Source organism: Falco naumanni, chromosome 11 (assembly GCF_017639655.2).
Source record: "Falco naumanni isolate bFalNau1 chromosome 11, bFalNau1.pat, whole genome shotgun sequence".
Taxonomy (NCBI): Eukaryota; Metazoa; Chordata; class Aves; order Falconiformes; family Falconidae; genus Falco; species Falco naumanni.
Window position 1 is genome coordinate 23,169,958 of NC_054064.1, and position 22,320 is coordinate 23,192,277.

The 22,320-nt window shown below is 51.1% G+C and overlaps 1 protein-coding gene across 14 annotated transcripts in view; it reads left to right on the forward strand.

The window, feature by feature from the left end:
• The window catches only part of PTPRF (protein tyrosine phosphatase receptor type F), a 391,845-nt gene that overhangs the window by 344,762 nt on the left and 24,763 nt on the right, over positions 1 to 22,320 (forward strand). For 9 of the 14 annotated variants that reach the window (XM_040609901.1, XM_040609900.1, XM_040609907.1 and 6 more), the window contains 7 exons: positions 2,982 to 3,235; positions 3,932 to 4,022; positions 7,038 to 7,250; positions 10,352 to 10,506; positions 11,358 to 11,369; positions 13,735 to 13,850; positions 19,738 to 19,835. In XM_040609901.1, coding sequence (XP_040465835.1) covers positions 2,982 to 3,235; positions 3,932 to 4,022; positions 7,038 to 7,250; positions 10,352 to 10,506; positions 11,358 to 11,369; positions 13,735 to 13,850; positions 19,738 to 19,835 — 939 coding nt within the window. The remainder of the gene's footprint in view (positions 1 to 2,981; positions 3,236 to 3,931; positions 4,023 to 7,037; positions 7,251 to 10,351; positions 10,507 to 11,357; positions 11,370 to 13,734; positions 13,851 to 19,737; positions 19,836 to 22,320) is intronic. The other 5 variants (XM_040609903.1, XM_040609906.1, XM_040609909.1 and 2 more) reach the window with 1 other exon arrangement.

Consider the following 22,320-nt stretch of genomic DNA (forward strand, 5'->3'; position numbering starts at 1 on the left):
TGAAATCAAGCAGCAGACCTTCAGCAGTGACATTTGGACCCACCTAGCCTTGCCAATCTTCTCTTGTGGGTAAGAGCAGCACAAATGACATTTTACAGCAGTCCATGGGCTAGTCAGCAATGTTTGGCAGTTCAGAGCCCTTGGGCCAAATTTGCTGCTGACTTAAGTAGTTACCAGTGGGCCATGATGCAACCTCTAAATAGCATTCCTGCTCGAGCTCCCGGGCATCTTCAGCTGCACACAAATGACTGTTTCTGAGACTTTACATTATTGTAAGGTTTGTGTAGAGGCCTTAACTAATGACGCATAACATTTGAGAAGACAATGTGTTATGGCAGGTAAAGGAACGTGGAACTGCTACAGCAACTGGGAAAAGGGGGGATGGTGGAGAATGCTTCAGGAAAGCATTGCAAATGCCAATTTCACTGTCTTTAGACACAAATGTCTGTGTATGGCAGTAAAAATTATCATCTGGTGTCAGGACTGAATCAGAGACTGTGTCCTGACCAGTTCCAGTGCAGAGCCTGCAAGGAAACTGAAGTGCCTGACCATCTCTTCTGCATCCTGTTGCTCCAGGAGAACAGCTACATCCCCAGCAGGTGCCTCATGTGTAGGCAGTTAGTGGGTGAGTGTCTTCCCTAGAGCACACACAGAAGCAGTTCATGATACTTTTACCAGGAAAGAATTCATAATGAGAAATCTCATCTGAGAGGCAACAGAACTCTGTGGGTTTTGCATCCTTCCAGCATAGCTCTTAAAGCTGGAAGTTCGGTTTTGTTCAAGTCTGTGTTGGAGCGCATGAAGAGAGGTCCCACTGCTCCACCAGGACACCCCCGGACTTGCTCTCATTGGGAATATCTGGACCTGTACTATTGCATTATCATTGCAACGGATGGTGCTGGCACAGACTGCAAAGCTGCTCAGATGACTTGAAGTCTAGCACTCCTGTCTTTGTTGTGCCTACTTCTGTGTCAGAGCAAGGTGAAAGCTGCCGATTAAATATCTGATATTCCAGCACTATAAGAAGCATTTCTTCATTTCACCTTTTTCACTCACATTAGCACCCACCCGATGTACATGTCTTCAGAGAAAGGGATTAAAGCCCAGGAGAAAGTATCTTAAGAGGAGTCACAGCAGAGAACAATTCCTTCCTCGCATCCTACCTCTGACAGCCTTTCCTGCACATGGACCAGCCAGCAGGGGCTTTGTCCCTGAAAACCTCTGTTATTTTAGTTCTTGGTACTCATTTTTGCAGTTCATCCCTGAAGATTGTAGTATGTCAACAAAAGTGATTGATTGCATCTCTTCTCCATTGCTGGCTCCTCACCGCTGCTCTGTTGGGAGTCTCTTCTCAGCCACAAAAAAGCTGGGGCTCTTTTCCCATCCACACCTCCATGCAAAGTGACCTGAAGAGGATTTGAAGTATGCTGCGGATATCACTGTTTGGATAGCACAAAAGCAGAGCTGCCTAGCCTGGTCCCTGTGCTCCGTTGTCCTTCATATCTCTTTCCAGGGCCTCCCTCCCCCTCCCAGCTCCAGCACTAAGCATTAGAAGAGTGCTGATCAGCTGCCCTTGCCCCAGCAAGCCAGCAGCCTTCTGCAGATTTCTGCCACCTGCTGAAAAGGTGACTTGGAAGGTTTGGTCCCTCCCTTGCTGCCTGCATCAGCCTGAACGGTGGGCTCAGCTGGTGAAAAATCTGGTTTACCTCAAGTAATTTTTCTTCCACAGAGCTGTCTTCCCTCTCAAGGCTGCTGTTGGAAAGAGCATGTTTTACTGTGTGGTCTCTGTCTGTGACACATAATAACTGCCATGGTTTAACATGCTCCAGCTCTGCCATTGCCAGTTTTTGGCATGCTGTGTCTCTGCACCGCAATCAGGAGTCCAGCCCTCCTCTGCCAGGCTGGACTGTCGCCTGGTGGAAAGAAACAGGCTGGTTTATCACAGCTGGGGCACAACCTCTGGTCTCTCCAGTTCTGTACACCCCATTTGTCTCTGTCTCCAGGAACTGCTTGAGTTTCTGGCTTTGCAGAGGCAGTGCCCAGGGTTTCGGGTACAGGAGTTGTTCCATCAGGATTGAGTTTCCCAGGGCAGACAGGCTGTTTGGTGCAGCTAATCCACCAGTGCCTATGGCTGCTGTGCCTTGGGGGGGGGTGGGGGGGGGGGTCCTGCATATCTGCAACACTGAGGGCACTGAGAAAATGTCATTAGCTGAGGGGCTGGTGGGCCCAAGGTGGGAAGCTGTGCGTGGGGGCTGCCCCGGGCCACCAGCAGCTCTGCCCTGCCCTGCCTTGCCCAGCAGCCCCTTGCAAGCACAGCAAGGAAAAGCTGCAGGAATCTCCTGCCCATAGCTGCCACAGCACCAGCATCTGTTGTCATGGCAACAGAGTGTCACACCTGCAAAGCCGCTGTTTTGGGTACCAGTTTGTGAGCCCTTCGTGGAATTTGTCAGATAGTTGGTACAGCATGTAACTCCCCCCCAGGTCACCTTGCTGGGATGGGGTTGCTCTGCATTAACCATTTGATCAGGCATCAGCTGGTAGACACAGGAGTGACACCAATTTAAAGCAGGCAGGATTTTACACCAAAAGCATATTGTGCACTGTAGCCTCGTGAGACTAGAAACAAAGACCCATTCATCTCCGCACGAGGGCAAAGCACAGCCATCTGGATTCCTCCCTCGAACCGGCACTAAAAAGCAGTGCATGTGTCACCAGCAGCCTCACAGCTAGCACAAGCCACCGGGCTTTGCTGAGATGACCCTTCCTCTGCCCCATCACTGCGAGGCACAGGGAGCACAGCTCAACTTTCTGCTGGGGGTTGTTCTTTAACTAAAGATTTATGGCTGTTTATGAAGCACACAGTAGCTGAACCACCTGAGGGAGGGCCCAGAGCCAAATTGTCACCTCTAATGCTGCTATTTTGAGGGTGAGTTTTCATCAGCAGCTGTCGACTGCATGAGTATGTCCTTTTCCTGTTTCAGATTCTGTACAACAGCCAGAGTGTGGAGGTGGATGGCCACTCGATGAAGAAACTCATAAGTGACCTCCAGCCAGACACGGACTATTCTTTTGTGCTAATGAACCGTGGCAGCAGTGCTGGGGGGCTCCAGCACCTTGTCTCGATCCGCACCGCTCCTGACGTCTTGCAAAGCAAACCCATCGCCACAAACAAGTACATACAGGAAGGAAAATTCACACTCACCCTTCCCAAAGTCCAGACCTCTGTGCCGGTTAGGTAGGTGCCATGCCTGGGTGGAGGAGGCAGGGTGGGGGCCTAAAGATGGGGAAGAAGGCAGGGCAGACCACTGCCAGCTTGTGGATCGGTAACCTGGGAGTGAACTTCGAAGCAGGCTACAGTACAGAGTGAGGCACTTACTCGTAACATGGGATCAGGCTGCTGGCTCTTTCTGAGCAAATATTTATGTACAATAAAATTAAGACAATTCTTTGACAGTTTGCCCTCACTCTGATGGGTATACTCCAGATGCTACCAGCAAAAACACAGTTGAGGCTCAGGAGGGACTTTCTCTGACACTGTATAATATCCTTTAAATAAATAATGCCTAAAGCCTCAAGGAGATTAAAAAAGCAAGTTTGTAGAAGTCCTATTTGTTACTGTGGTATCCTTGCACTGAAGCACAATTCCCCCAGGGTTCTTGCTACAATCCGATTATATAAATGTCCTTCTCACAGCTCCTCCACCACCCTCTGGAGCACAGTCTGTAGATCTTCATTAACCTAATGAGTGCTAATGGGAGTGTTCTCTGCTCTGGTGCAGCTGGAAAGCCAGCCTTTTCCTTACTGAAGCCTTTTGCTGCTTAGAGGGCAGGGAAAGGAGCAGGTCATCCTTGAGAGGCATATGGCACATGTTGCTTGGTGACCTGCCAGAGATGACTTGGGGTCCAGTGCTTACGTTTTCCTTCCTTCGCAGGTGGTACTACATCGTGGTTGTGCCAGCAGATCAGAGCACCAGCAGCCCAACTGCTCGATGGCGGACACCTGATGAGATGGAGCTGGACCAGGTAGGCATCTGTAGCAGCTGATGTGATGGAAGTGGCTCTCGGGTGGCCCGGTGTGCTTTGCCCAGGCCTCCTGGCAACAGCATGGGTGCAGCAGCATAGGTATGTCAGAGATGGGAGGCTGTGGGACATGTGGTGGCCACTCAGCCTTTCTTGGCTGGTGACAGCATATAGGAAGGAGGCTAGAGTCAAGCAAGGGAGAAGCCACCTCCCAGAATGTGCCTTATTAGGAGACCACGCTTGAGTGTCTCACAGCTCTGACCAGGACAGATCCTGTCTCAGGTTGTACGCTTTTTGCAGCCTTTTTCAGCTGAAGCAATTTGATGCTAATTTGAAAACAAGCTAGAAGAGAAAGATACTGTTCTCAGTTTATTAAGCTATCCTGTCAGGAGGCTGTCCACTCTCTGGATGTGACCTGAGCCTTCAGTTTGGATAAAGAGTTCACTCTAGTATCCAACAAAACCTCCAAAGTTCCCTTCACACTTGCTTTGTTAAAGGCTTTCAGTATTCACCAGCCCATTCACCCCAAGATGCAACTTCTTCTGTGCAGGAGTCCTCCAACACCAGTAGCACAGTATGTGTGCAGGTGTCAGGAGAGTCCCACAAAGGGATTTGTGGGCTCTTTCTTCCCCATATACACCACCACACCCGAAGCACTAAGGAAAAATTCCAAGAAATCACACACAGAAGGGTCCATTAAGAGAACAAAGTTGCAAGCTTGTACAAAGCGTTAGAAGCTGCTAATCAGCCCTTGCTTATCATCAATCTTTAATTACGTGATTGCGCAATCTTTTCCATGGGGTCCCAGCTCATGGCGTGTATCAGTGGATCTGTTCTGCACATGGAGCACAGTTGTGTGATGGAGAACCATCATCTGTAGATCTGCATCACTTCATTGCAGAAGCTGGAAGATGTCACAAGAAATAGAAGACTAGGATGAGAAAGTATGGTTGGGTTTTGGGCTTTAGGTGGTTGAAAGCTATCAAGAGAAATGGTTTCTATCTCTGTTTCACCCAGCCCCAGGCAAATGACTTAAACCAAAATTTTCATTAGCAGCCATTGTCTTCCATGTTTTGTTTTCTCAGAGTGCTCAGTTTGAGATCTCGGAGCCTCATTTGCAAAGTGTAAGCATCCCCAGCTGCAGAGAAAGTCAATAGGAGCTCTACTGGATACAGTTAGTGCGATAAAAAAATGCTAAGTTTGCTTTAAAAGACAAAACAAGCCAATGTCTTTTCAATTTGACATTCAAAATTAGTGGACATTTTTTACGTTAATGTCCCTGTGTCTCTGTTCTCCATCTGTAAAATTAGGATAATCACTTTCATCTCACCTCGTACGGGTGTTTGGAAGATAAAATCGTTAATGTTTTTGAAGCACTTGTAATATTATAGTGATCAGCACCATAGAAAAGCCCACGAGGAAATTATTAATTTTGTCTTCAGAGCTGGATTTGAATAGTAAGCAATAAACAAGGCCTCAGGCTGCATAATGCAAAGAAGAAAACAAAATATGGAATAGCTGCTCTTTGATTAAGCGCTGTCTGTCCTGTGTATTGAACAAAGCAGGGGAGTTACAGAAGAGATAGTATGTGACCATGCAGTCAAGGATAGTAGCACAGTGCACATACATAAGATAGCTGAATTAATTTTGCACAGGCAGTATTAATTTTCTAATTTTTCAGGATCTGAACTTTGCGAGCCTAGCGTTCTTTTGATGCAGTCTTTTGGTGTGTGTTACATGTATAAGTGGCAGTAGCATCCAGCAACCTCAGTCATACTGGAGTCCTGTGGTTTCATGCCCTTGCACATAACAGCTTGCTTTCTGCCCCAAAGAGCTCAGCTGTAATTTCAGCCAAGATACAAGAGATGTGTGTAGGGAGCAAACTCCACAATCTAAAGACTGTTTTTCCGCCGTTCCCCCTGCAGTTATAAGGACATTTGTGAAACTGAGATTTCTCCATCCCTTTCTTTGGTCCCTTTTTCTTTTTTTTTTCCTCTTTTTTTTTTTTTTGGGGGGGGGGGGGGGGGCGGAGGTGATACTGCAAGACAAGGTACAAGGTATAGTTTTTCTAAATTGCTCCAACATGCATATTCATAAGAGGACAGGGATGGACTGTTGAGAGGAAAGAGAAGAGGGTGCCTTACCCAGCTTTTTCCCTTCAGAGGGAATGAGCTCAGCTCAGCGGTGTGGCTTTGTGTGCACATCACTGTCCCCAGCCCCGCTGACATTCCCTGTTTGCCCTGACAGTGCTGCACCGATACACTCGTGTGTGAAATGTATTTCATGCATCCTTCTTCATTTTAAATTAGAATTTCTGTTCCAAGGCTGATACTCGTTTTTATTCATTAGAAAAACGTCTTTAAACATCTGAGAGTGTTTCTTAGCAGTATAATTGAATTTTTGTGTGTTTATATCCTTTTTCATGAATTTGTGGCTGACTATGAAATTTGCCATTTTTACTCTGAACATCCCATGAAATCTGTTATCATTCTGTGTGATTTACACAAAGCTCTGCCTGCAACCCCGCAGCAGGTGAAATACCGAGGCACTGACAGAAGGGACAGACGCAGCAAATGTCACTTTTTCCCTATATATCAGTATCAGCTGTAATTCACATGCAGTGTCCATAAGAGAGTATGAGCTGCTTTCCAGACCAATATTTGGACTACAGAACGTGGTCTAATTCCCTTGCAGCTTGTTGGGATACATTAACTCAGGGTGATGGGGCAGTCAGGCTGTCTCAGCCCCAACATTCACCGTGTCAGCATCCCAGAGCTCAGGGCTCTCCCAAAACGGAGAACCTGGTGGAGCTTGCAGTGAGGGTCTGCAGACAGGTGCCCCAGCAATGCCTAAACGGATAATGCATCCCTCTGGTTTCTTAGTACCACCATGTCCAAATCAAACCCAGTATCTTCTCCCTTCTATTTCACCCTGCTGAGCCCTACAACCAGTAAGGTAACAGTGTAAGGCGGTGTCACACTGGGCGAAGCAATAGTGATGCACCTTGTTTGTCCCCAGCTGCTGGAGGCCATAAGCCAAGGGAGTCAGAGCAGGCGCCAGCGACGCCAAGCAGACAGACTCAAGCCCTACATTGCTGCTCAAGTGGACGTGCTGCCCGAGACTTTCACCCTGGGGGACGAGAAGAACTACAAAGGTTTCTACAACAAGCCCCTGTCTCAAGACTTGAGCTATCGTTGCTTCGTGCTGGCCTCACTGGAGGATGGAGACACGGTAAGGACTCTGCTGGGGGGACACAGCCTTTCCTAGCAGAGCTGGGGTGGGCTTAGTGCAGGCAGGGCGAACAATTACTGCAAGCCGGGACGGCAGAGTTTTCTCTGAAGAGAGGAGAGTGAGGCTGCATACGGGTCTCAAAAAGCTGAGGTGGCTGGCATGATAGATGGTATTTTTGGAGAGAAATGGCACATGTATTTGACAAAACAGATGAGCATGGAGGGCAGTGTCAACACACGTGTTCTACATAAGCTTGGTTGTGGCTTGCTGGGCTGTGTGCAGAGCAGAGCTTGACACATGGTTGGGATGGGCTCGGTTCTCATTCTGCTTCAGTTCAAGTAAGTGACTGGAAAACCACCCTGTGAAATCCTACCCTGCACGGTGGCTGCTGAGGCTCTGTGGTGAACAGGATGATCCCCTTGCAAACCTGCCTTCACAGGCCCTTCTGTGGCCAGAACCTCGCTTTCAGATGACATCTGAAGCAAACGTGCTTCCCATCGCAGTGGGTTCTCAGCAGGGCGAAGCTGCACACTTGCCTGCTGCGTAGGGATTCTTGCTCCTTTGCCTCTCCTTGCTAGAGGCAAACGGGCTATGCCTGCGTCGGCAGCGTGCCGAGCACACAGGGCCTGGCCACGTGAGGGGGAAGGGAGTAGCTGATGCAATAAGCCAGGAGCAGCACGGCGAGACCTGCGCATCAGTGTCCAGCTGTAAACGCGGAGGGCAGGAGTGGTGGTGGCGGCGGCAGTAGCGGTGGCCAGTGTGTAAATAATGGAAATAATAGAGATGCACAGAATACTTTGGTCGGCTTCCAAGCTGCGGCTCCCTTCCTCAGCCTCATTTGCTTGTAATGGCTCATTAGGGCTGGTCAAGTTCTTCATTACTCATCCAGCTCACATGTTCCCGTACAAGACGTGCACACTGGTGAGGAAAGGAGAGGCACAGATTAACAGCAAGGTGAGGCAGAGGCCTCAGGATGTGCTGTCCTGGTAATCCCTGTCAAGAAGAGATGACCTTAACTAGTCGATCCTAGACTATCATCATCATCATCTCCTCCCTAGCATAGATCTGCCACAGCTCTCCAGTGAACCACCAGGCCAGCAGAGTTATTACACCCTGCTCCTAGAGACCACCTTTCTGCATCCCCCGCTGTGTTGCATCCATTTTCATTTGAAGCATGAGGCATTCCATCCAAGGCTGTGCACTATCTCCCCCACTCAGCTCCTCTTAAATTGCTTGCTCTGTCTCTCGTGTCAGCAGGCGAGCATAACATTGCCATTCTTCAAAGGCAAAAGGGAGTGTGGTTGAAATGCCATCTCTGAGAGCAGGGGCACCTGCACCTTGCAGTCTGCCTTTGGAAATGCCACTGAGATAACAGTCCTTCTGATCTCTTCTACTTCTGCCTTCTCCCGGAAGGAGGCATCTCCAAAGTGTGTCTGCAGAAATACGAATTTTTGCCCCTTGCACAAAGCTTTGGAGATGAACACACATGTTACCTTGCTGCACAGATCAGCATGCTCCTTCCCCCGCCACCTAATGCAGTTTGGCCTTTCTGGGTAGTCACAGGCAAAGCCTTTGTGCCTTCCTCACAGAGCAGCCATTTGCCCACACAAAGGGGAGCCCCAGGCCTTCTACTCCATCCTCTCATCACCAATGTAGCATCTTCTTGTCTGTGCCATGCCCAGACAGAGCTGTTGCAGGCTCCCTGCCCTGCTATTTGAACTGGATGAGGGGGTGAAGGAACAGACCGATGGGTTGCAGTGATCCCATGCAGACTTGTTTTTTAGGAACAGAGCTGAACTGGGAGCCGGCAGCTACTTCAGAGTCATTGAAACAGGGTCGTGTAGGGCTGAAAGATTTCATGGTCAAAGCAGCAACCACCCTCCATGCTCCCCCTCCAGCCAGTGGCATCTCTGACCACTGATAAATCTGAGGAGAGCAGCTAGGATACCACCACACCTGTGCGTGCTGCCAGAAGGATGTCACAGATAAGAGCATTTTCTGTACTCCACGCATGTTTGAAACCAGGCTGGCTGGGATCAAGGGCACCTGTGAGGGGAGATCAAGATGTGCGTTTGTATGACACCAGCACGCTTGATTTTTCCCTTTCTTCTCCTCACATGCACACAGACAATGAAGTGCATGTTTAAACTTCAGCCTTAAAGCAGGAGATTTATAGATCCACGGGCACCTCTTCAGTGACTGACATTTTCTGTGGCAGGAGCAGAGCATTTCTGGCTCCCTAATGCTGGGCAGCAGGTGCTGCTCAAAAGCCACAGGCACTGAACTGATACACCTCTAGCCCTTTCTAACAGGGGGAAGGGATTTCTTTTTGCAGCATTTAACCCTTCTGACCCAGCGAAGCTGAGCTGTGAAGGGACAACACAGCTTCATAAGCCTTAGCAACAGCAGAAGAACAAGCCAGGTGCAGTGTCATTTTTCTGCAGGAACAGTTTGGGTCGCTGCTAATCCTGTCTTGCTGGTGGGGCTAGAAAGCTGTCCCTTTGGGTTATAAATCTCTGGGCTGCCAGATTGCAGAAGTCTCTGGAAAGAAACCTGTAAGCATGAGCCCCTTTCCAAGGTCTGTTTATGAGGGCTGAGACATCAGGCAGAAAATGTTCGTGTCATTTCGTTCCTTTAAGAAAACCACCTAGCCAAGCAGGGGGTTTCCTAATATAGTCGTGTCCAGGAGAGATGTGTTGGTATCAACACAGCAGGTACTATAAACCACTTAGGACTCATCAGCCAGCCCCACTGTGCAATTGGTTGGGATTCAAAAGCTTGTGATTTGGCTCCGAGAGAATCCAGGGCTGGCAAGTGGCGCTTAGCTGGGCTGCTCCAGTTTGGCACCTCGAGGCCAGGTCTGCCAGCCAGGAAGTTGCTGGCATGGAGAATGTTTCACATCAAGAAGAGATTTCCCACAGCGTGACCTCCGCTGATGTCGAGGGAGGGAGGATCTCGTGGGGTGCTGCTGGAGTTTGAGAAGCATGACCGTTCCCTGCTAGCCAGAGGCAAGGGGAAACCTCTGCATTTCAGGGATGTAGCTGATGCTTTAGCATAATGGACACTTGCTTTTCTCTCCCTCTCCTGCCAATACTGTTCAGAAGAGATATGCAGCCAGCCCCTACTCAGATGAGATCGTGATGGAAGTGGCTTCAGCAAAACAGCAGGATGAACCAGAGATGCTGTGGGTGATGGGACCTGTCCTGGCCGTGATATTAATCATCATCATTGTCATTGCTATACTCCTCTTCAAAAGGTGAGATCCAGTCCAGGACATAGCAGTTATGGCATGAGCACTACAGGTGGTGGCACCTTCAAGACCCTCCTTGTAGCCTTCATATATGGGGTGCTGTGATAGACGGTCCTTGGTTTTCCTGGGGAGGAGGAAGGTCTCTACCTGGCTGCTTTATAAAGAGGGTAGAAGGGCTGGGTATGCAGGAGTGATTTAATATGAGCCCCAGGACACAGAACTGCTGTGGATTCTGGAAATGTGTAAGCAGAGGAGAGCGGCTTTGTCCCTAAGCCAGTCTGGCTACTCTCTGGTCTCACAGCGTGGATTTGCAGCCTTAGGGACTTTTCTAATACTGAGTTTCTGTGGGAATTGCCTGCTTGGTCTCTGGCAGGTGCCCTCACTACTGTGAATTTCAAGTGAGGATCATGGTCTTGGTGGTGAGAACAGATGATGGATGTGACAGGCTGAAAGCAGAGGAGGAGCTTTCTTCATGAGGCCTCTCAGTCCTGGCTACCAAATCAGGACCATCCACGCACTGTACTCCCTGCTGAAGCAGCCACCTGCTTTTGCGTAGCAGAGCAGTCCTCCTAGAGCTGTAACTGTAGTGTGAGGTGCTTGTTAGTCTTCCCGAGGAGCCGCAGGTTGCATTTGCATGTGTTTGGGTAGCCTGTTCAATTACAGTAGGTCATTCTCTATCAGCTCAGTTCTGAGGTTCTGCTCCTCCTGGACTCTCTATTTACACATGTATCTGTAGCTCGGGGAAGGGAGCAGGCTTTGTTGTCTGATTAAATGGAGCTCTGCTGTGCAGTCAGTGCCTTTCTGTGTCAGTGATCATCTCGTTCTGTTCTTCCGTTTCTGCTCTTCCCTGGATCTAGTAAGCAAGAAAGGTATGAATCCATTTTATCTTCTTGTTTTGCTAAAATCTCAAGTCTATTTCCCTTTTTAAAAATCAAGCCTGAAGCTACTAAGGGGTATCTTTGGTTTTGGGAGCATGGAGCATGCCAGCCCAAGGGGTTTACAAAGACTTTGTTTCCTCAAAGGTACCAACCTCCTAGCAATTGTCAGCCTCTCACAGCTCTGAGGGAGACAGTTCCAACATAAAGACTTCCGGGATTGTTTTTGCAATTAAATTAAAAATCAAAAAACCCGACAACACTAGCAGTTATAGGGGTTTCTTTGTTTTCTTAGTCACTTCAGACTGAGAGCTGTTTCATCAAGAATGCAGGTGCATTCTTGCAGTCTGTAACAAGAAAGCTTTGAGGGAATACCAGGCAATTGTAAGAAACAAAGTGTTACGGGTCTTTAAGGACAGAAAATGGCCCCAGAGGGAATTTCTGTACCTGGGCCCCATAGATGCTGTGCCCCATAGATGCTGTGCCCAGCTTGGCTGAGCTTTGCTTTGTCCCAGAGTCTGGTGTGGGTGGAGCACCAGGAAGCAGCACCAGCCCACTGTGCTCAGACCTGGCATTCATGTCCCTGCTGCGTCCTAGCCCATGCAGCAGCAGCATATCCCCTTCCCACACCACCTGTGTGCTCAGGGTGATGCTGTGTTACCCACGGGTACTACTTGCTGCCCAGCTTCTCTTTGGAGGCATTTTCTCCCCGAGATAGCTGTGCAGCATATTCACAGTGTCACATCCACAACGGGAATGAACTGAAACGTGAGTAGCAGTGGATAGCTCGGGATCTGGAGGTTTTTTTAGCAGTTGCCCTGACTAGGCTAATGAGAGAGACAAACATTAATTATGTGTTCTGCCCATTCCCCAGAAAAGCTGGGCCGCTTTGCTCAGGGGCTCAGGGACTGGTACACAGTAGCACATGGCACATCCTGCTGTGCTCCTGATAGGAGAAACGCTGCTTTATTTGTTTGCCATGTATTTTCCTTTCTTTCTGTCAGTGCACTCAGTTCTACAGCTCTTTTGTCTCTGTCCAGGCAGCTAGAAGGCTTCTGAGATGTTGAGATGACTCAGAGTAGCGTAAGACTCACAAGCTGGTCCTCCCCATTGAACAACTTCAATGTTTGATGCAGCCATGGGCTGCAGATGGAGCTTGCTCACAGTCTGGGCCTCAGAGGGAATGCAGGTTTCACTCATGATTTATGCATTAAATTTTCCCTAATTGCTTCTCACTAGTGCCAGCCCAGCATGCCCAGCTCCCCATGGAAGTGATAGTGCCCTGGGCGTGTGCAGAGCATTTCTGATCCTGTGTGGCTCAGGGTCACCGCCATCCAGAGATGCAGCTGCCTCTGTGCAGAACCTGGCAGCTCTTCAGGGTGCCTTGAAATGCCTCACAAGGAGGTAGAAAATAGAGACTGACTGCTGCGATTCATGGGATGGTAAATAAGCTGGCATTCATGCAGATTAGCAGCGATGCAGCTTCCTCTCTTCTAGAAAACATCAGGTCAGGAGAGGGATTCACCATCAGGCAAAATCCATTTTGGGGCTGTAGCCAAAAGACAACATCTCAGTGTATTGCTGCGTACTCAGCATGCTGGCAAAGTGTCAGGGTCACCACAGACTCAGAAGAGAGTAGTGCTGTCCTGCTAAACACCCCTCTCTACGGCATGGGTATATCCACTATACTTGTAATACAGAGCAAGAAGTGGGACTTAAAAGAATCCCTAGAAACCCTTCTTACGCTGTTAGATTTTCCTTAATATTCACTTGTCCACTTCTTGATTGGATCTGTCCCTGCTTTGCCTGTGCATTCCAGCAAGAGCCTGAGGTGGTGGCATTGTTCTAGGCATAAATATAGCATGAAGAGACAACAGTGTATTTTATTGTTCCATTAATACACGCCTTGGGTGCCTTCAACCATTCAAGACATGTATTAATGGCCCAATAAAACACACCCTGAAGAGCCTTTACACTATTATATTACAGTATTCTATATTTAAATATTTCTAATACTTGAAAAAAAATTTTATTATATCCTTCCACTGCAGGAAATAGTTCCTAGAGAGAGTAAGAGGAAACAACATCTTGCATATATCTGCTTTTTCTCTAATAAATGTTATGCACAATATCACATTTCAAAGTGCCTCACTAATCAAACCTCTGTCATTGCTTGCATATGATCCTTCCTGTTTCATAGATGGGAAATAGGAGGCACAGGAGGGGGATGTGACTTGTCCAGGGCCCCAGTGAGCCTGGGATGGAGCTGAGTATCTGGGATGCTGGGACCCCCAGACTCCTTCCCAGGGTGGTTCATGCTGGTCTCTGCCAGAGCTCACCTGCTTGTCTCTGTCCATAGGAAAAGGGCACACTCCCCGTCTTCCAAGGATGAGCACTCCATTGGCCTGAAGGACTCGCTTTTGGCCCACTCCTCTGACCCAGTTGAGATGAGGCGGCTCAACTACCAGACTCCAGGTAAGGAGCAGCTAACCCCCTTGCAACCCTCCAGTTCCCCTTCGCCAGGTTCCCGTGCCAGAGGAGGAGTTGCAGTCCGCCCCCGGCAGCAGCTCTGCCCCTTCTCAGTCACAGTGGCACAGGGGGAGCTTAGACCGAGGATATCCAAGTGTCCAGCCTCTGGTTTGCAAATCCTTCTCCCTGGCCCTGTCACTGCAGGCACACAAGGCTGGGGAACCTGGATGGGGACAGCCTGTTGTGTGGTTGTGTGTCAGACGTTATGTGAAGCTCACTGCCGTTACCCAGAGCTCGGAGGAGCCTCCAGGGAGAGCTGGGAGAGCTCATCAGTGCCTGCACCTGCGTTGCTCCTGGGTGCTGTGCTGGCTTGGTCCAGCTTGGGATTCAGCACTGAGCACCACTGGTGCAGTGCCAGCCACAGGGGCTGCATCTGGGGGGATCAGGAGGTACAGAGGGCCCTTGTACTGCTGAGGGTATCCCAGCAGCTTCATCCTGGGATCTTTGGTGTGCTGACCCTCCTGCTCTGCTCACCAAAAGGTGAAGAGCTACCTGCAGCCTACATTGCTCCCCAGCCAGTGCTGTGGCCCAGTGAAGGGTGCTGCTGGTCGCAGTGGTCTCAGCACAGAGGATAAGTTCAGTAAAAGCTGTTGCTTTCTGCATGCAACTGTTCACTGCAGAGCATCTTGTCATGCCTGTACTGGCCTGTAGTGCCTCGGAGTGTAGCTAGTTCGCCAGCCCATACAAGCAACTGTACTTGGCACTGCAGAAAGATCTCGTGCTGCTGCTTTGTGCCTGTACATTTCTGATGGCACTGAAAGCACAGTACCTGTCATTGTACCAATCAGAGACAGGCTCACCCTGACTCGTTCAGAGCCTTTCAGAGAGTCCAAGTCCTAGATGAAGTGGCAGAGCACTTGGGCTTTTGAGATGGAGGGAGCCGTCCAGCAATAAATGAGGCACATACAGCTCTCTTATAACTTGCAGCTCCTCCTGGTCTGTAACCTACTTTCCTTTTCCTCCTGCTGCTCATTCATCTAAAAGCTTTCGTCTAACAGGAAAGTTTTGAAGGGACCATTCCCTGATGTAAACCTGCTGTGTCTGTCTGGGAGGGAGGGTAAGAGGAGCCTTTCCCATTGCTGCTCACAGCGGTCTGGCTCAGACCTGGGGTGGGCTTCACCAGCACATCTCCCTCTGTGCCAGAGCAGCTGTCAGAGATCCATAGTTAGTGAATCTCCCAGGCAGTATCAGTGGCAGATCTCATGGGTAGGATGCAGCCACAGCCTGGCAGTTGCCAGCAGGCCTGGCATGTTAATTGGCCACAGCACAGACCACTATGGTATTGCAGCAGAGGAGGAAAATGTGTGGGGAGCCAGGGAGCCACCTGCACTGGCAGAAGATCTCAACAGGCAGATCACTGGGAACAACACTAGGGGAGGGGGTCACACACAGTCAGCAACAGCATGTGGCTTCTTAAGAAGCAGCAAGGTGCTGAACAGGGCTGCTCCAGGACACCTGTGCGTGCAGACAGGCCTCTGTGACATGCCTCCGCTGCTCAGGAACACAAGAGCCATCTTTGCTGTATGCTCATGGTTTACATTGCATGGAGTGTGACAGGTCAGTCTTGTGCCTACTCCCATCTACAGCAAGGTCAGGGTTTGCAACAAGGGCATCCCTTGCTAGAGCTGTTGGAAGGGTCAAGAGCTGCCATCAGAAAGAGCAGCCTGGGAAATTTTCCTTTTCCTGCCTGTGCCTAAGGATAAGCCAGAGATGATGGCTCATTCAGTAAGTTTGCAGAGCTCTCTGGAGAGACAAAAACAACCCAAAGTGTCCAGTTCACTCAAGGCAGCAGCAGTGCCCTGGGGTGCTGCTAGCTGACACTCCCCTGCCAAGTGACAGCAGTGTGCCCTCCTCCCCTCCTCCCCCCTGCATCACTTGTGAGGCTCTGCAGGGTGGAAGCAGGTGTTGTGCAGATAGAAGTGACTGTTCCAGCTCCTGACGAGCTTGTTCTCATTAATGAGGAGGCATGAAAACCACCAAGCCCAGTGGGCCCATGCTGTTGCCTCTGTCACCTGCTCAAGGTCAAGGCAGTGCTGCATGGATGCACTGATGAGAGGTGCTGGCCACCAGCCCTGCACACTTTGGTAGCTGGTCTCCCTGCTGGAGTGTGCTGAGCAGGGAAAACTTGTTTAATGCATAATTAATTGGGCTACTGTTATTAAATATTAAGCTTTCTCATATTCATGGTTTTTACTTCAGACAAGGGTTACTTCCTCCACTGTCGGTGTCCCTGTACTAACGTACCATTGTGCCAAGTTGCTGAGAGGATACAGGGCCAGGCAGTGTCCCAGTACACCGTGAAAGGAGGCTGAGTTGTGCTGCTGATGAGCTGCAAGCGAGCTGGAGGCTCAGGGGCACTGAGTAGAGATTGCTGGGGCTGAGCGCAGTCCTCCTGGCCACTGAGCAGCACAGGTGTCCCCTGTACCTGCCACCCACCTGCCCCCTTGCTGGCTCCCCTTGGGCACAGGGCCATGGACAGTGGTGTGCAGTGTGACCTGTAGCTCTCCATGTCAGATGAAGACCTGTGCGCTCTCTCCCCTGCAGGCACCTCCAGCTCCACGTGTTTGTCAGCATCAAGGGATGGTGCTGGCCAGGGCCCAGTGTGTAACAGCCAGCCACAGAGCAGCCCCCAGGGCCAGGCAGGCGGTCCTGTGCGGGAGGGAGGCTCCCGGTGCTGTGGCACATGGTGCTTACCTTGCATCTTCATCTCTTTGTCTTGCCGTTTCTGAACTTCTGCGATGATGACTAAAGGCTAATGGGATTTCTGTTCTTGCCCCATTTCTTTTCTTTGCAGGTGCCAGTGTCCCCAGTTGCCCGAATATCTCAAGTTAGTTTTAACTCCTGTATTTATCATTCAACACCTTTTGCTTTTTCTTTCCCTTTCTCTCTCGTCTCTGTAGTTTTTGTTTCAGTGTCATGAAGGTCACCCTCACTCACAGCAGACTGTAGAACAGCAGTAATTTCACTCTGACATGACATGTGGGGCCAAGCTTGGGTACTGTTTGCGCAACACTACAGCAGCTCACCACGGCACAGTGCAGAAGGGAAGGCCCTGGGTGCTGGGCTGCCAGGAGGCTCCGGCAGCAGACCTTCACCTGCTCCCAGGCCTCCTGCCCCCTTGCAGTGGCATGCCAGGCTTTGCCGTGGCACCAGGCCTGCAGCTGGCCCTGTGTGGAGACAGACCCTGGCCATTCTGGAGGGGGTGGCCAGCTAAAAACCCCTAATGGACAAACTGGAGGGTGTTTTGAAGCCCAGTAGTTGAACACACTCTCCTCCTACCTCAGGCAATCTGGCTTCCCTAGGCTGGGTCACCTGTGCCATAGAGTTAGGCAGAATGGATGCCAAAGGATGCTGATCTCTGAACTGCTGTGCAGTCAGTCTCCTTGGCAGTCTTGGTGCCAGAGTCCCAGGCACAGAGCAGAGGGACTTACTGCTCCAGCGGGTTGGATGGAGTAGTACCAGGACTATGAGTGTAGCTGCCCCTTTACCTCTTGTTTTGTGAGCTTCCAGTTCACTCTCAAACCACCATAAAAGCGTGGCTTCCCTGCTGCTTGGTGTACAAGGCGTCTGTGTCTGCATGCAGGAATGGGAGAAGTACATAGGACAGATGCTTCCCACAGGAGCAGAGCCAAGGGCTTGCAGTCTGTGGCCCTGCAGGCATTGTGAGACCTCTGAGCCCTTCTAGCCTGGTGGGGAACTCGCTGTTCCCTTGCCAGTCACTGGAAGAGCATGTGAGGGTCCTGGTAGTGTGTACAAATCCCCTCTGTCTTGCCCTGCACTGTCAGTGGCAGTTGTTCTAGGTTCACCATAATGGGGCACCAAACACCCCTTACTCCCCATCTGCTCTTGCAGCTACTTTGTTGCTGCAACACTCCTGTGGCCAGGAACGCTGAAGTTTGGAGAGACCCCACTGTATTTCTCAGCAGAGATGTGTGTCTGCAACTCTACTGTGGTCCACGGCTCTGCCATACTTCATACACAGCCACAATGAGATAAGCACGTACTGTGGCCGTGTTCCAGGCTCTTTCTTCTTCCAGCCGCATACTTCTGCCTTGGTCCACCACTGTACTCCTTCAGTTGCTCATCAGTAAGAGCTCTGCACTGCAAAGGCTGCTCCTGAGCTGCAGCCTCTGGTGCTCTGGCAGCAATAAGCAAATTGTGCAGAAAACCGACCATCATCTTTGTGAGTCTGCTCAACCATCTCAGGGATCCTGATGGGTGAAGTGGCAAACAGGACCGTTTGCAGGAGGACTTCAGCACAAGGCAGAAGAGGAACCTTTCCTTCTTTGTCTGTCCATGTGCTCTCAGGCCATCCATGGATAGCTTTGCACTATCAAGTGATAGAAAGACAAGTGTGTGTTGGATTGGGTCTTGCCTATATGCAGCAATGTCAGATGGTTTTGGGCAGAGGTGTGAGGAGCCCTGTGCTGGTGCAGTGGCTGTGGTGTAACACTTCCATGTTACCACCTAGTGACTTGTCACCACTGTGTGAAATGCACATACCCAGCCTGGGGGCTGCTCCATCACCTCAGCGGCCCATCACTGCCATCTGTGGCAGCATTCAGGCTCCTGAGTGATTGAGAAGCTCCTGGCCATGCTCCAGCCTGTCTCCCTGGGTGTGAATCAACAGCCTCAGCCTATTAATAATCATTATTACCCACATGGGGTTTCTGGGAAACCCACAGAGCAGCCAGTGGAGTCACAAGCCTTGGGATTTGGATGAGCCAAGCTTTGGATGAGTTGTTTTACAGCCACGTTCCTGCCAGTTCACCATCTCCGCTTCAGAGAAGGAGGTTGCAGTGGTTTGCAGTGGTTGAGCCCTGAACCCTGGGGCCCCAGTAGGGCTCCTCCCGATCCCTCATGTACACCCCCACATCACCTGTCCCCCTGTGCAGGACCCGTGGGATCCCCTCCTCCAGGCCTCTCCCCCGAGCAGGGCTTGGGCTGTGCCCAGGATAAGCCATGCTGTGCAGCCCTACTTCAGACAGGGCAAGGCTTCTGCCATGGCTTGAGCTGCACCCCAGCTTGCAGCAGCCTCCCAGAAGCTGCTGTAGGGCACATCGCTGCACATGGTGCCTTGCACGAGCCAGCCCAGTGGAGCTGGATTTTGGGCCCTGGAGCTCACTCTGCCTTTGGAACCCCACAGAAAAGCACCGAGTTACGCAGATGCGGGCAGAGCTGCTCCACAGCTCTCTGAAAGTTGTGCAATCTCCAACCAGGCGAGCAGCCGTTCCTCCATGGGGCCCTTCCCCTCTTCCTCTAGCTCCCCAGGGGCTGGGCAGCACCTGGCTACCCAAAAAGCTGTGCACGTACACCACAGAGGTTTCCCCTGGTGCAGGTCTGGGCGAGTTCCTTTTTTGGCTGATGCCATTGTTAGGGGTAAGCAGGAGGATGAGCCTCAGCCCTTGGCAGCGAGAGCGCCAGAGAATCGGCGCCTTCAACTCCAGCCCGTGTGGGAGCCTGGGAAGCACTGACAGCGTGTCCTCGGCCCGTTCCTGCCAGGGGCTTGCCCGAGCCCCTGCCCGCTGCGTGGCCTGCTCTGTGTGCCCGGTGGCTGTACTGTTCGAGCATGCTCCACCCGGTCATGCACATTCTGCACCTCACCTTTCTGTTTTGTTTCACTGAACCATGTGCTCTGAGAGTGCGTGCAGCATGCCCTGTGGTCTCGCTGACTTCCCATCCATCCCGCCCAGCACTTCACACATAGTCACACATGTCTGCCTTGCACCTACCTTTCGGGTTTGATGTGAACGTGCCGTTGTGGAGCCTTCCTCAACCCTGCAGAGCCATAACCCTTCTCCTCTCCCTTTTTTCCTCCTTGTCTTGCTTGCAGGCATGCGCGACCACCCCCCCATCCCTGTGACAGACCTTGCCGACAACATCGACAGGCTGAAGGCCAACGACGGGCTGAAGTTCTCTCAGGAGTACGAGGTGAGCGTGAGAGCATACCAGCATACCGGGCGGTGGGGGCAGAGCGTGGCTGGCCAGGACCCCCGGCGGAGAGGGCTTGAAAGCTGAGCTGAGCCTCCCCCGCACCGGTACTGCCTGTGCAGGCTCCGCGCCAGCCCTGGGAGCCTGCCAGCTCTCCCTGCCAGCCCCAGAGCGGTGGGAACTCGCCTGGAGCAGTTGAGGCATGGCTTGTACAGGGAGAGGGCCTTGCAGCCGAACGCGCAGCAGCCTGCCGTGCTCCCACCATGGTTACGGTCTTGGGAGTGAATGGGAGTCGTGTCTACCCGCCCAGACTGTTGCTGTTTGCTTTGTTCTCCCGCTCCGCGAGGATTGCCCTCCATGCAGGTTGGCTGAGGTATTTCAGTCCACAGCATCACTTCCATCTGCATTCAGAGCTTTGCTTTCTGTGCCATCCTCTGCTGCCGACAAACAGGCATTTGGGGTTTCATTCCTGCTTTCCCCATCTAGTCTCCCCCTGCACGCTGCTGGACTGTGCTGGCATTAGCTGTGCCATTTAGCATCTCTGCCACCAGAAACTCTGCTAATGTCCCACTGCCCTGGAGCAGTCCCAGCTCCCCTCCCTACATGGAGCTCTTTGTGACTGTGCCCTGCAATTCTGAGCTACAAACTTCCCAGCGGTGCTGGGTCACATTCCCACCCTTACCCTTATCTCTGACGGAGCCCCTGAATAGGTACCGTGGACACCTGCCACCACTGCTGCCTTTGCTCACAAACGCAGGCACGTGCTGGGTGTTTGGCGAACACTGCCATCCTGCGCTGCACCTCTCCCAGCCTGATCCCCTCCATTTCTGTCCTCCCCTGAGGACAGCTTGCCGAGGGGATGCACACGTGGAGGGGAAGGGCTGACCTGCACAAGGGCTGCTTTGCCCTTCTTGCCACTCTCTGGGCTAGATGACTAGCTTGAAAACATGTAAAGCTGGGGAAAGTTCCTCTGCAGCCATGACAGCAGCAATGGCAAGATTATGTTTTCCTCTGCTTACATGCAGTACCTTCTTGAGCTGCAGGGGGCTTGTAAATAAACCCCCCACTAGTATTAAAGAGGGAGTAAATTTGAGAAGTGTCCTTTGCACGTGTTATCACTTCTGTTTGAATTGTTATCTGCCTGTGCCTGTGGCCTCCCCTTCCTGCAGCGTACCTACGCTGATTTATGGGATGAAATCAGAACATCTGCCCACAAGGTAGGATTATATATACCAGGAAAGGGAGAGCAGATCTCTACGTTGTGGAGGTAAGGGACAAATTCCAGCTAGTTCAAAGGGTCTGCTGCACGTATCTGAGGAAGGGGCAGAGCTCCTTTTTGCTTCAGGATGCCAAGTGGAGGGCTTTGCCATCCCTTTTGCATACTGCTGTCTAGACCAGAAAGGAGCTGAGTGTTCACCAGCTACAGCATTACACTGCAACTTGGGAAATGTTTAGAGGAATAATGTGCTTCCCTTGCAGTTACCTGTGTGTTCATGTATGTCCTGCCAGCAGTGCCAAGGTATACAGTCATATCTGACTGCCATGGGCTTTTTGTTACAAGTCCAGCTGAAATGTTAAGCAGGGCTGTCCACTGCGCTACAGGCAGACTGTGCCTGTGCTGTGTTGGGAGGATTCAGCAGGATCCAGTGTCTGTGCGCTCCCATCTTCACACTAGGCCCGTGCCAGCTGGAGCCTGCAGCATAATACTGAGATGTGGGAACTGTTTTGGAAAAAATGAGCATTAAGTAAATTCTCTTAGCTGTTTTCATGAGCCTCTCTTTTCTCATTTCTCTTTCTTAAGAAGTATCATGGCTGGTTGAGAGCACCAATCAGTTGTACTTTTCATGTTGAAGCAGCTATTAAGTAGCTGATTGTTGCATGTAATTTTTTTCCCCTGGATTCTGCTGTATTTGACTTATATCAGCTAGAAGTTTGTGAGCATGACAGGCTCATATGGTGTTTGACACTAGGATGGACCCCAAAGCAGAAGGGGTTGCCCCTTGCTGGCATGTGGGGATCAGTACAGTCATTCCCATTTGAAATGCCCATGAGAAAAATCCTGGACTGAGTTTGCAGAGAACAGCAGCTGCTTGGGCAGGATTGTGGCAGCAGTGGGTCTGCTCTCATCCTGGTCCCTATGTGCGCTGATTTGGCAAGGTGACAGCTCCCTTTGAGGCCTGTGATGGGAGTCCTGGAGGGCAGGATGGTCATGGCACGGGCTGCTGAGTCAGGGGATCTACAGAGTGGATGTGGAAATAGCAGAGGTGGGAGGGAAGCAGGCTGTGCAGCCCCTGCGGGAGCCCGAGGGGCAGGAACCACAGCTCTGCAAATTCTGTGCAACTGCAGTCAGGAAGTGATGATACAGGCCCAGCACTTGCCCTGGGACTGTGTGAGCCCCAGACCTGTGCAGAGCCGCTTGGTGACCCAGCACTTCAAAAGGTGGAGGCCCCAACCCCGTTTCCCTATGGCATGCTAGTGCTGCCTG